We start from the raw sequence: 15,054 nt of genomic DNA on the forward strand, positions 1-15,054 counted from the left end.
GCTACTTATTAAAGTGAGCTTATCACGTTCTGCTCATACAGATAGCATTTCTCAACCAGGCTTAATTAACGCTGGGCTTTGCTGACCTTCCACACAATTAATTGGATTGTTACAACACAAAGGGAAAAAGGGAGACGCAAAAGGCCAAACCACAAACATTTCACTGGTAACATGAGCAAACACTGGTTCGGTCATTCTGGTTTTGCAAAATAATGGAAACTTCACTGCACTATATAAGTATCTGGATTCATTAATAAAACAATGAATCCAGAAAATATTTCCTAAGACCCAAACCATCAATAAAAAATAAAAGACAAAGGAATGTTTTTAATTACATATAAGACAGCTTTTTATTTATTACAGCTGCATACAAAGTTGCAGTCCAAAAAAAAATAGGACTTTCAGAAAAACCTCCAATGTGATATATTCAAAGCCAGACAAAGATGACTGATCTTTCTATTTAGTCATTGACTAGCATGGATTTTTTCTCTGAGGTCCTTTTTGTTATTATATATATAATATTTTTCACTTTTTGAACTGTGGTGTGAATAAACAAAACCTTTTTGCATTTTTCTGAGGATGGACCATTTTTTAAAAAGAAATTTTACTTCTAATGAATTGAAGTACACTTTAATTTAGAGCATAAGTGTGCCTGTTTCAAGGCACTGGGTTTTACAAATAACTCTGTGTAACTGGTGTTTTGTGCATTCCAATCCAGTTTAGTAAGATTTTCTTTTTTCTAACCTTTCATAAATAATATCTGCAGCTTCTGTGGACAGTAAGACTTTATTTCACCCATTCATTTCAAAACATCCAGATAAAGATGTTTATTTCCATATGTGACAACTGTAGTCTCCATATCAAAAGCTCCAGTTGAATATGTTATTTGTCAAATATTTGTTCCTGTGTTCAACTGCCCAACCTCCAAAATACACTACAAGCCTGAATTAATGTTTGATAAGCTTAGCAATTGTCAAGTCAAAGGGATGTTTAAATACAGTCTGATTTTTTTTATATGCAGCATACAGGAGCTGCCTAATGCGAAGAACAGCAAAATTTAAAACAGCCCAGAGCACCTCTGGAGAAATGCCACCAAATCTAGATTATAATCTAGAATCCTGCCACGAGTTTATTAATTATATCAGGCCTATATTCAGAGCTCTGTCCAGCATCTTACAGTGACTGTATTATTGTGTTATGTTTTGAAATTGAAAAGAACATTTCCATATGGTTATTATTGTTCTGCTCTGCTGTACACTGTTGTACTCGTTTCCCTCAAGGTTTTATGTTCTCTGTGCAGAATCATAACACATTTAAAATTTCAATGAATTCTCCTACTTTGTAAAATGACCAGAAAGGCCTAACAATGATTTACCTAGACTGTTAAATTTGATGGAGGAGCTGTGAGAGCACTTCATATTGGCTGCCCACGTACGATTTATCCTGAGTAGTTACGATCAAGATTTTGAGGATTCTGATCAATGTGAATCAAGACTGCTAAATGACAACCCTGGTTTTGTCTCAGCCAAATAAACTTTTAACAACTGCTGTAAAAGCAGAGACAAATAAGGGGAACGCTTGAGCAAACTTTGTTGCTCATACCGTGCATCGATTATATAACTGCTGATTCTGTCCAAGATATCTAAAACTTTTAAACGTTTAGACAGTTGCCACTCCAAATTGCCACTTTGCCATTGTAAAGTGGCAATTTGGAGAATCAAAGCAGTTTGAACAGCAAGACTTTATAAAGAAGGTGCAGAAGCCTGTCTCACTCTTCTGCTTCCAACTACTCAAGCACTTCACTCACCATCAAGTTCTTCCACCGAGATGTTGGCTAACTGTTCACTGTCGCTCCCATCAGAAAGGGATCTGCTCAGATAATTCCCTTTATACAGCAGGCCTGCAGTCACATGGTGGAATGGCATCTTCTCCCTAAACACCATCAGAGACAGAGAGAGACAGCTGTTAATGCACTTTTTCTCTGCTTGCACACCCATGACTTACTGCTGATCACTCTACAGAACTCTTACTTTTACCTTGTTACAAAGTGATTGTAGTGGAATCACTCCTTAGATGGCTGGAGAGTTACAGTAGGCGTACCAACAGCGTGCTGTGCCTCAACTGACAAGACATCCTCTCAAGAGGATTGCTTTTAACATTGTTAACATTTAAAGGCTTGTTTTAAACCTCCGGATACCACTTAAAAGAATATTTCACACATACACGCTAATCGCTAAACGAGATCAGTCCACTTTTGCTTCATTTTAAATCTATGGTTTCTCAGCGTTTAATACTGCTGTCAGTACCGCTGAAGTGACGCATTTTTATTAATTTACATGCTGATTGTCTGCGTGTGTTTATTGAATTGTAACTGTGCTAACATGGTGTTTGCTACGTATTCATACAATACATATAACAGATTAATTCTGAACGGAGTTGTGAAGTCAGCAGATGAGTGCAACCAAGTACAAACCAAGTGTTGGGTACCTCTAGAAGCAAATGACAGGGTTTGTCATGACTGGAAATATATAGTGAGTTTAAATCCCCATTATTAAAGCAATTTCCTTTATCTATATCACCTCACATAAAAGGTAAATAAACTATAGTCTTTATAAGCATCTACTTAACATTCACAGGGAAGGCATATATTTCAGATGTTCTGAATGTCATTAATTTGCCAAAATTAGTACATAACCTAAAATGCAGAGAAATATGGTGAATCGTGTTTTGCGATTAACACGTTATTGATAAGTTTCACCGCTTTTTAAGTGTTTTCTGTCAGTTCATGAGGCAATTAGTTGACATGAAAATCCCTTGAGTGCATGTCTTGTCAGTGGTCACTGTATGCTTAGGAGCATGCTTAGTCAATGTTTTGAAGCATTGTAAGAGAGTGTGGGACTAAAAAGATATTTACTGCCTAAAGCTGTACATGCATGATTGTGAGGAATGGCTTCCTTAAGAGAAGGAGATACCAAAATGTTCACCAAGAATGGATTTTTTTATGTCTAAACACTCGTAAATGTCAACGGCTCTCTGCTTTGCCCCTTTCGAGACACTCAATGCCAGGCCAGTTTGAAACCCCACACAAACGTTACTCCCTTGAGTGGAAAAACAAAATTCCAAACCTCCAGTGACTCTGCTGCAGTGGCTGGACCACACAGCCTATTGATGGACAGATGGGTTTCGTCAGCTGCTGCACAATTTCATGTCACCAGAGCCAGACTGGAGAAACCGAGACAACCACCTGTTTTCATCACTCAGTTTATCTCCCAGATCACTAAATATACACCACACTTCGAAGGCACAGGGTCAATATGACATGACATTTAAAATTAAACAACTTACATTATTTCAGAACTGACAAGATTCCCAAAATGAGTGCAATTTAAGTCAAGTAACACCACAAAGGGGTCAATTACACATTTGCTTTATTGATATAAAAATACCTTCATAAGCAACTCTATTGTATGTATGATTGAATGTATGGTGAATACATATGTACTGTACATCGGAACATTTTGAAATGGCCTGAGGAATCAGGTTGTATTTTTTAATGTAAAATTATACAGTCAAAAATACTAAGCTTAAAAGAAAAATCCTGTGATCTCAAGAGTTCTTTAGGATTCGCAAGGAGGATACTTCTCTTGCACTGAATAGGTATGGTAGTTGACACAGAGATACTCCCTCAAATACTTTATTTAAATAATGTACTGAATTTTTTATAAGGCATTTCCTTCTAGAATATGTGTATAATATCAAAACTATAACAGCAGTTTAATAAAGGACTTTCTGTAGTTTAATAATTAAATAGCCCTCAGCCTAGGGGCAAAAACTAACTTTGAAAGCAGAGTGAACAACAAAACAATATATTTCATCTTTCTTATTAGATTTTTTTAGAACAAAAAGTTAATGCTTCATGAAAAGCAATAAATTCAGAAATACCCTATAAGAAAACAGTAATGACACTGTGCAAAGACTGAGCAGACATATTATGAGTGAATGTTTAGGGTCATTAAATGGAGTTTTAGTAGGTTACACAGTACACATATACAGTACATACAGACGGTGAATTGTAGTATTCAAGAAAGCACTCTAGCTTGACACAGACCCCAGGAAGATGAACACAGTCCTCAAATGGCTATCCAGAGCAAGGTGCGGAAGAAAATGATTCTAGCCCGTAGGTCAAATGGGATAAAGAAAATCCAAGGTCCTAACAAAAAAGGCACGCATTGGTGTTCAGAACACTACTGCATTTTAATTAAGAATAAAGCATTTCCAGCATTTCAGCTGGCACCGTTTTTTCATTGCTTTGGCAAAATAGATCTGTGCTGCAATTTTATCATCTTTAATGTATAAATACACTGGTCTCAGGGTGTTGCAAAAAGTGCTGTTGATATTGGTATAACACATCTGTTCCTGTTGCTTTAAACCAGCACGAAGCTGATTCTAGGTAGTGAGCTGAACTGTAATCTATGATCGATTCATTCTGCACTCTGTACTGAATGCCACTGAAACTGAAGTGAAGCCATATAGAATCTTCCATTATGTGGTAGCATATTCCATCCAGATGTTTCTAAGGCTGCATTAGGGTTTTGTTATATTTTATGATCATAAACCTGAAGTATTTGAAAGAATGAAAGGTTGAGATACCGTAGTTCAACAAAAACAAGCAAACAGGCAAATGCTGCACAAACGCAGCAGGGTAAGCTTGTCATTTCAAATTTAACTTAACATTTTTAGAGAACACCTTTAAGTCTTCTGGTGTGTTTTAGCATCTTAGAAACATACCATACCTCAGAAGTGTTCCATATTAAAATACGCATGCTCTACACGTCTGTTTCAATAGTCAAAAGACAGCTACAGTATTTCAGTCAATGATCCCTACTGAGCTTGGCTGCTACCTTTGACTTTATGTTTTTTATATGCAAAAGTGGGTTTAGAATTCTCTCTAGATGGTGTTGTGAAATGGTGAGAGAAAGTTAATATTCATTCTCATAATAGATTAAGCTTCTTAATGTCAAGGGACTCATTCTTAATTTGAATGTTTTTATTTTTCTCCTTGGGGGAAGAGTAACTCAGGAAGACTGAATGTGGTGATAATAACCTTGGGACCCTGAGTTTTATTCCCCACTGTTACCATGGAAATGGGTTGATGTCCCATTCTAATCCTTAGTCATGAAACCTATTGCCTTGTTGATACCATTACTTGATGAGCCACTTGCTGGAACTAGACTTTTGATCATTATTTTTAGCCCTGATGTGAACATGCACATGCTTGCGTATGTGTGTGCCCTGTGATGGCCTGGCGTATTGTCCTGTGTGTATCCCAGAGATCATGTGTTGCATTGAAAATGGATAGATGGATAATTCTTTTTCAGAAAACGTTCCTTTTGTCCAGGTTTATTGTAATGTGGTCCCTCTTTTTAACTTTTTTAACTTTTTAAAATTTATTCAAATGACTGTTGTATATTCAGCTAGTGTTACAAGAATTCATCCAGCTGCATGGACAGCAGAAAGAGCATGTTTGTTTGGAAGTTTTACTTGGCACACACAGTGAACAAATAAATAAATATTTAAATTATGGTAATAACCTTCAAAGGAAATCCAGGCGCAAGTACTCTGCCTCTGTACAATATTTACATAACCCAATTGGTATTTAAATCATATATGTTATCAGATACACCTTGATAGTTCCCTTAACAAATACAAAGAGTCTTGATACCAGGTCACAGTGCACTGCTGTAGATTTAAGAATCAAGTAGGAAAGACTTGAGCAGTAGTAGTAGATACTGTACAGTTTGGAACTATGAGACTTCTCAAGCTTCCAGTACCAACAGGCAAGTGTCGATCTTGACTCTTTCCAGTTTGCTGTGGCCAGCAAATAGCAGACATCTGTTATTTTACAGCAGCATAGAAATTAAGACAAATATCTCAGAGATTAATAGAGGTCAAAGCAATGTAGACAATATTCGCTTTTCACTTCAGTTTCTCCTAAAGCTGCATACTGTATCTCAGAAAGGACCAAAAAGGTTGGTCAAAATCAATAATATTTGTTGTTTATGGTTGGAACCACACATACAGTAGTCTGAATAGGGGTTTAAATTATTTTCTTCATATGAATTGTTGTTGTTTTTTTTAATATGTTTTACAATATCCATTCATTGTAAAGTTTATACCAGAAACTCAGAGGTGATGGGTATACTAAACATAAATTTTAACTTACTGTTTGTCCACCATAGACAATAACTACAAATACAAATGGGGTTCAATTTCTTACGGTGTTAGGATTTTAATTATATAAGTATGAATTGAATTAAAAAACCTCCTTAACCTCACTATCGATAGAAGGCAAGAAGAAGAAAATATAAATGCAATCTCTAGTTCAGGGACAGAGGAAACTCAGTGATATACTGTATCTAGAAGTCCAGTGAGGAATCTGCTGCTATGTACTGTGATACCTTCAAAGAAAAGACGACAAACAATTACATTGGTGAGTACTGAAAGAAGCAATTATGGAAAATACATGCATCACAGCACTTTTGATTAGTTTTGGGACTTTGACCAACACACTGAAATGTGATAAACAGAGAGTAATCCATCCTCTCTTTACGGGTGCTGTCACTGAAGACATATTTGAAACATATTCCAAACTGAGCAATAGAGGATACATAAGAAAGCTTTTTTCACTGGCTGATGACCATTTTTTATATAGTCATAAAAATTGAACACTGTCAACACTTTAGCTTGGTTCTCTCTCCTCAACAAATACCCCCAAACCTAAAAGAAACCCACAAGTTTCATTGTTTTATTTTGTTTGTCGATCGATCCTAATAATCTCATCAGATGTGTTTACAACTTAACACTAGCATGAAGTGGCAGGGTTATGCAGTTTCACAGACAGACAATTACTTAACCTACAACATCATCTTCTTCTAAATCAATAATACAAGCAAGGGTCTCGGGCTCACAGATACATCGCCAGTGCTTTGTTGGCACTGACAGCCAATCAAATAGCTGACTCCCTCTCTGTATTTGACTAAGAGAAATGCAGCCGGACTCTGAAGGTTCTCTGGCCTCTTCTCAATGGAAACTGTCAAAACCACTAACATCAGACACATTAGAAGCAGGCCAAGATTTTAAAACACATTTAAAAAACAGAGCCAATTCAGTGCACTTAGCAGTACGGGACTGCCCTGCTTCGGCCATTGTTTAAATCGATGTTGGAAAACGCCTAATTAAATTAGCCTTGCAAAGTACAGTACTAACTACATAAGTGGTCCCAATGGGTATTAACAACAGTTTTGAAAGATTGACTTATCTTAACAAAGTGAACTTGTAGTTTGTGCGATGGTCTCTGTATGTGTGATATAATCCAGTGTGTATTCCAGTTCTCAACCAACATGTACAACAATGTCCCTGTTACTAAGCAGCACTGAGTCAGAATGCTGAATTCTGCTGAGAAAGTGGAGTGCAGGCCAGACTAATTTGCCAACCCTCTCGCCATGTATTGTACTGTTATGCATTCGTTTTCTGCGAGACACACCACAGAGAACAACAGATGGCAATCTCTTACTTCAAAACCGCTGAGGAGCAGACCAACCGATGTCATATATTGAAGGCGCTTGCATGCAAATATTCTCACCATCCTGTGGACAACACCTTTTCAAGTGAACAGAAGCTCTCTTGGCCACACAGACTTGCATTTAAGAAGCAGATTCCATTGGTGGCACCCTTGTCATCATGGGTTTTAAACATCAGGTCCTTTTCAGTGGATTAATGCCAACGTTATAAAAATTCTCACACCCCGCTGGTTGAATGTCAAACGACAATGTAAGGTACACTGAACCGAGTGTCCTCCCACTGCCACAGTTGAGATATCTGTCAATTCTCTCTGTTCAGTAACAGCATTCTTAGGAAAATGTATCCAAACAAATCTGTTTTCACTTGTGTCTTCTTCATTCAAAATGTACTGTGACACTGGCATGGATTACATACAAAATCTGAAAATGAAAAAATAGCTCTTTCTATAATGTAGGCTCAATAAGTATCTGGAAAAGGAAGAAAGTTGAGATCATGTAACAAATGAAATTCACTCTTTGAGGACTGAAGCTTTTTAATATGATCCTTAATTTTTTACGACGTACCCCTTTCTGCGGGGGTCTGATTTATTCTTATTCTTATTCTTTCGCCTTATTCCAAAATGCCGTTGGAGAACACCAGGTTTTCCTTTTAACTATAGACATCCTCCCTTGTGCGCCGGAACACCTGTAAATCTTTCATTTTGTTCTAACATGCAGACACCAAGGGCCAGGAAACCAAAGAGCCGACAAAGCGTCGAATATTCTAAAAACGCACAGTAACACAATGAACCAAATGTGAAACAAATAAACCATATTCTCAAAAATACTGAGCGTGGTAACACAGCTACGGACAGCAAGAGGAGATAGCTTAATTCTGTAGTGGCTTAAAAAACTCTCGGAGAAAAACAGAAAGTGAATCTGTTTGATTCTAGTTTTATTTCCACAAGACTAACTCATTGTCAGGTGCTCCCTGTGTTGCTGTACTTAGGTGACCTGGGCCCATCTCTTTAGCATGTGCACTATTTTTTGTACGAACCAGCATGCTTACATTCTCCAGTAGAAGCACCAGCTGGAAGATCTCAAACCCTGACAGACGCAAACACTTGCGCAGACTATGAGGTCAGACACACACCACCCCTTCAGCCTTCCGAACGCTCAGACACAGTTACCTGCAGGTCCCCTCACTGCTCTGAAAGCACCACACAATTTCACAATAGCAGCACCCTTTGTTTCCCGACTGTACAAATTGCTACAAAACGAAACCTTCCAAGCCCCACGCATGTTGAAGGCCTGAAAAGAGCCGCCCGCCTTCTGATTCTTTGGAAGAGTGTATGCATAGACAACAACAAAAATCAAACACTAAGGCACAGTTCCAGCTCGCACCCAAACATTACACTCCTGTAACCAGCTGAGCACCAAGTGGTAAACAGATTGGCAGCCTGTAGCCAGTGAAGACTGCAGATACAATCACATTCCCAAACGGAGTTCTCCCAGACAAAAGGTGTTGAAAAAACAACCCCGGCGCAGGCAGACTGCTTGAAAGAGACAGAGAGGGCAGTAACTCCAGCTTGGAAAGGAAAAGAAAAAAACGACACTGGGATTAGAGTGAGAAATTCAGTCTTTTTTTTTAGGAAAACATTAGGTAGTAGCAGGAGGGGAAAAAAAAAAGATCCCACAGTCACAAATGCCAACCTGCCCATGTTGTTTGTATCGGACGGTATACCAGATCTTCAGCAGAAGAGCCCTGGCATTGCTTACCCATAGGGATCATATTCTAGTGGGCACTGCAGCAGAACTGGCTGTCCTGTCCTGGTGTCCATCATGTCACACAAGGTACTTGGACCCTCTGAATCTCCTTCCCTAGATGTGCCTGTGACCTCCATCTGTCAGAGCAGCAACTCGGAGAGCCTGCAGACTGTCCCTGGACGGTGTCGCCTAAATGCCTCCCAGATTTGGGCTTCTCCCAAAGCAGCATCACTACCGGAAATCTGCCGATAATATTTCAGTAGTGCAAAGCAGGGACTGACTTGTGCCCACATTCCGGCACATGGGAGTCACTGGACAAGACTAATTAGAAGGCCTTAAGGATCCAAGAAGTCAGTTGATCTTACTGTATCTGTGCAGCATTGAAAGCTAGGAGCTGTGAACCCGTGCAGAGCACTCAGCTCAGGCTGATGAGGTGCTCCATCTCTCGGAAGGATTATTTTAAAGGAATAAATCATACCCTCCAGCAAAATGCATTCTTTTTTGTTTCTTGTTATTCTGTAGTAATCTTAGCCAGGAATTAAAGTCTTAGCCGGAAAGGAACATATAAAAGCTAAAATAACTAAATGCAATTGAAATGGTTAATGATCTACAGTACAGGCTAAACGTTCTGCATCTATTCTTCTATTCATATATATTCTGTGCTAAGCAGTTCACACACAATAATAATTTTCAACTCACCCATTAATTAACCTACAATTGAATAATTAATTCAACTGCACCCATTTTGCATTGCAAGATTAAACATGGTTTGTGTCACGGGGGTGTTAAATACCTGTTTTCTCTGAAGAGAATGTTTTGAACAACAACAATAATAAAAATCAAAGATGTTTGAACAACAATAATAAAAATAAAATAATAATAACATACTGTCTTATTGTAACGATATTATAACGACAACGTTCTTATGTTACCACTGATCAACGTAATAATCTCCCTACCGGTTCACCAACACAAAGTCGTGTTGTAGAATGAAATTAAATATCAGAAACTCAATCACACTTATGTAGCGTAAGAAATGAATTAACGTTATTGATCAATTCTGTCTCTCAAGAGTAAATTGCAAAAATGTACTCAGAATAACCCTTTTAGCTGTACAGTACTTAAGAAAGTAAATCTAAAAGTACGAGAGAGGCATTAGGCACACGGGAACAAGGGTGTGAAAACCCGATGCATCTGAAAAGATTACAGAAGACAGCAACAGCTAAAACATTTATTTCGTATGCACAAAAAATTGCCGATCCCATTGCTATGAAAGTGTTAAATCTACTCGAGCTACAGTAAATGGCCAATTACAACAGGTGACGAAAAACATCTTAGGTCTACACTATTATAATGTAATGGCTGTTGGACACTTAAAACCCATAAACCATAGACTCACGGCATGTAATATGAATTGATACAGTTACACAGCGAAGTACTAGAATGATAAAAAAGGTATGAAACTGAACATTCCCTTCGTCGACTTACCTTTTAAGGTAATCTTGTGCCTCTGAAAGCGATTATCCAAATCCTTCGCTAATGTCCGGCGCACAAAAGAACTGAAGCCCAGTTTATACGGTAGCGTCCACGGTGCTTGTGGTTTTTTGTGCTTAGGTTTAAATAAAATTGATCTATCTTTTTCTTCACGTTTCTGGCTATTGTTCCATCACCACAAGAGATTGCAGCGAACCTTTTCTCCGGTGACAAGTCCATGTGGATTGCGCACGTTCAATGTCCCATTTCCAACGTGAGCAATGGAACAGGAGTTGTACTCATCCTCAACTCCCCATCAATTTTAATGCTCCTTTGGATTCTTCTCTATCCCCATATTCGAGGCTGAAGAGGTCTGTCCCTTTCCTTCTTCCCAAATTCACAAACGGGGATCCACGCACCGGCGTGCCTGACTGAAGAGCATCAGCTTCTAAACCAGTTAATCACACGCTCAGTGCGCCGTTAGTCTCCCACTTCCAATTTTCGACAGGGAAAAATTAAAACTGCGGTTTTTTTTTCCTTATCTGTACACTAACGGTGTTTTTATATTCTCAGACTGTATGTTTAACCCGTACATCTCTATAGGAACAGAGCGCATTGCCTCAGAAGCTAGTCATGAGTCAATGGGCGCAGCCTACAATCCGTTCTTTTTCCGCTCTCATCTTTGGCAGGTGGAGTGAAATTCTTTTACATGATGATTGTGAGCAGCAGGCAGAGCGAACCAACACGAACGTTATCAGCCTCGGTTTACTTCGATTCACCCCTGAATCACTGCTTTAGCCGCTCGTTATTGGCTCAAATCGCTTTATCTTCACGGTGGCACAACCATGACTCACAAATAAACGACAATAACGATCATTCGGCACTGACCTCGAATTTCAAAAGTGGAGTTTTAGGACTCCACGAGGCGAGGCGTCTCACATATTGATAATCATTTTATCGGATGTAACCGGATACGAAAACGAGGGATATCAATTCTTCAATTGTCATGGCTTGCTGTGTAATGTGGGATTTGGGAAATGTTTCCTTCACAAATGTACAAATATTTTCATTTTCATTCGCCCAAACAAAAATATTTTTAAAGTGCCCTGAAAAAAGGTGAACACACGCCTGTAATGTCTGTCAGACCCTGAAACACTCCTCAATCAGTTCCCCTCTACTTAACAATTGATATTTCAACCACTAGCAGGCTATTTTCTGTTGTCCTAACGCAGGGTTTAACGGCCACGTTGTTAGTAAAATAACCTAGGTTTGAAAAGCTTCGTTTATCCTGTAGTATACTTATGTAACCTCCAGGTTATAAATATTTTAGCACGCTTCTGTGTTGGATTTCATAACTGTATTCGGTCTAATTACATTCTTCATTAATTACACCTTGCTTTCCTCTGGAGGCAGTCGCCGGCTATTCAAACTTATTTATGTATCGCCTGTAGGGTTTACGGCAATGTCCCTATTCCAACCATTTCCAATTAGTGGTTATTAATATTTAAGGGAGGAGTCATTTTCAGTTTCCACAGATTCAAATAACAGATAATTGATTTCAGATTATTGGAATCGTTTGTGGGACATTCTTTACTCTGCGTGGATAATACTTCAAGCACCTCTGAGAACATTGACCCCCCATTTACTTACTCAAGAGGAGAAAATTATGGATAGTAAGGCCCCCACAGCCCCCTCCAGACTGCACAGAGCTACTGTACCTTCGGTCCCGACCGAGGTAATGCGCCATTCTGTGTACAGACGCAGCTGGCGTGACGGATGACCCAGGTGGAACTCTAGTGAATACATTTGAGAGTGCCTGGTAGATGGAGACACTGAGTGCTTACTTCACGTAAAGACCCAGGTTGCTGAAGAGATTTCAAGGTTAGATTATGAAAATTGCAGATGTTCACATGGCACTGTACAGAATATGCACATCTGCGGTCACCTCCGCAGTTTAAACGCAACCCATAAGGCTGCTTATTTTTCAGTGGTTGTCATTCCGAATTGTATCACATCTACGACTCTTAGATAACGTAAGATTTAGTTACGTTTGTCAGTAATTGTAAGGAGTGATACTCACAGTACGCATGAACAATGTTACATAACGTAGCTCATAGTACGTAGCGCTGGTGCTGGATTCGTAAAAAAAATCTAAATCTTCTTCAAGGTATTTCGTTTAAAAGGCTATGAAAAGTGATCCCTGTAATGGCTAATTAGGTATACCCTAATTAGTTAATAACTGTAGTGACCCAAGAACCCACAAAATAAATATTAAAAAAAACTGCAGCAGGTTCTTCTTCAGATTTTTCGTTGAAGTATCTGTATTGGAGACGTATTTTCGCCTGGTCTATCTGAGTTGCGATAGAATTAGGAAAGGGTGATCTTTACTGCCAATAGTGCAAACCTACTGCGCTGTTGAGGAAGACGACCAGGCAGCATGGCTGAAAATATTTCATAGTAAATTCAGCATAATCTGTTATTTTGGAAGTGTCCATCAAGTGTAGCTCCCGTGTGTTTTAGAGTGAGGTTAGTGAGGTTAGAGTAAGGTTAGTGGTAAGGAAAGAGATATATACACATAAGGTAACGTTAACATTTATTACAAAGAGATGGGCAATGGAATTTTCATAATGAGACTTTCATAAGTAAAGTCACTCCTCGAATAAGCAATTAACACTATCATCGATGTCAAAGAATCATAAATAGACATGGAAGAGTGAAGAAAATAATTGTCATGCTAGTAACCACCAGTGCTGGAGAAGGACTGTCAAGAAAATCTAATGATCATTAATTAGGGAAAAAAAACAATGAGAACATTAATCCGAAGCAAAGCAAATAAACTTTGAGTTTTGGTCAGTCTGAAGCACAAGGAATCTTGGGGTCTCATTATTTAAACCCCATTGAAGCAACTGGTGTTGGAAAGATCATTATTCAGTTTCAGCATTAATAAAACCTGCCTTGCAAACCGGTACTGCAAGTTCTAATGGGCTTCAGAATTAGAAGCGTTTCCAAGTGCTATCCCAGGGGACGACAAGCCACTAGGATCCGCGGGTGGGCGGGAGCACTGTCCTGCTTTGCATACAATTTAAATGTAGCGTTGCTATAGGAATGCACAGTCAAGTCGTTAAGAGATCCCTCTTTGGATGTGACTTTGCCTTATTTGTAACTGAAAATGTACAAAGAAAGGAAACAAAGCCAAACACAAAACACTCTGCAGTGATGGCATGTGACAAAATCAAAAACCAGTTGCAGTTGTAAAGCTCTCCATTCTGCAGGACAACAATTACAGTGCACCTACACCATACTTAAATCTGCATGCAAGCGGGCATTTCTGCTGCTGAACTGTGAGATCTCGCAGTGAACCGGCTTTTGAAACTGTTCTTCACCACATTGTAGCTCTACGACGGAGCAATATCATGTTCTGAACAAATCAAGACTTTTTTTGGAAACAAAAGATGTAACTGTTGCTTTTTTTTAATTCACAACATTGCCAGTGTAATGATTGAAAGCACTTGTTTTACGCTGCAGCTAGAGTTCACAAAGGTGAGCCATTCAGCGTCTTTGAAGCACCTGCAACTAATAATGAAAAAGTCATTGAATTTGAATGAAGCATAATCATTTTAGTTCCAGCAAATCAAAAGTATTGTAATACAGTTAGAAATAGGTTGGTTATATGTAGTCTTTATTTTCCATCAGTTTTTTTGCCATATGTTCTGTTTTTTTTCCATTTGTTTTAATAATAAAAGGAGAAAAATAATGGTTTGTTTAAAAGTTGTTTTTGCATAGTGCACAGTACCACCTTGTGGTAAGAATTTGCTATTACAATTTCTTATTGCTGTATTTTTCTAATCAATGTGTTTCTTCCACCCTTTAGCATATTTCAGAACCTTATGCTGTTTTATTAACCAGATTTCAAATATGACACCACATTTTGGAAACTCACAAGACTGAAATCTATATGATGAAAAAACACAAAGGTTTCATTAAGCTTTCTAAAGACCTTTCAGCAAGTATACACGTATAGTTCACTGGTTTTTCTAACCACCAAAACCATGCGAATTATCATTTGATATTGTCTTGTGATTTTTAAAAGTGAAAAGTGGTTTCAATGATTAAAATAAACAGTTTAACAAATCTGCACTTTACCTTTCTGCTAAGCATATTGAAAGGACACAAGATTCATTTATACAGATGTACATTCACAGGTGGTTATACAGTAAACTATTTTTATTTGACTATGAGCCATGTGGGATTATTT

At 38.3% G+C, this 15,054-nt stretch overlaps 1 protein-coding gene across 4 annotated transcripts in view; it reads right to left on the reverse strand.

Annotated features, from left to right (window-relative positions):
* LOC102697913 (calcium-binding protein 8) overlaps nt 1-11,774 on the reverse strand; it is a 51,703-nt gene extending 39,929 nt beyond the window's left edge. The window contains exons 1-2 of one of the 4 annotated variants that reach the window (XM_015367283.2): nt 10,815-11,774; nt 1,808-1,932 (exon numbers count right to left, since the gene is read on the reverse strand). In XM_015367283.2, coding sequence (XP_015222769.1) covers nt 1,808-1,925 — 118 coding nt within the window. In that variant the 5' untranslated portion in view covers nt 1,926-1,932; nt 10,815-11,774. Of the gene's footprint in view, nt 1-1,807; nt 1,933-7,642; nt 8,109-9,272; nt 9,543-10,814 lie in introns of those variants that run through there. The other 3 variants (XM_006640862.3, XM_069184377.1, XM_069184376.1) reach the window with 3 other exon arrangements.
* Between the last annotated feature and the right edge of the window lie 3,280 nt (nt 11,775-15,054).

The sequence above is a fragment of the Lepisosteus oculatus genome, chromosome 26 (assembly GCF_040954835.1).
Source record: "Lepisosteus oculatus isolate fLepOcu1 chromosome 26, fLepOcu1.hap2, whole genome shotgun sequence".
In the NCBI taxonomy this organism is placed as follows: Eukaryota; Metazoa; Chordata; class Actinopteri; order Semionotiformes; family Lepisosteidae; genus Lepisosteus; species Lepisosteus oculatus.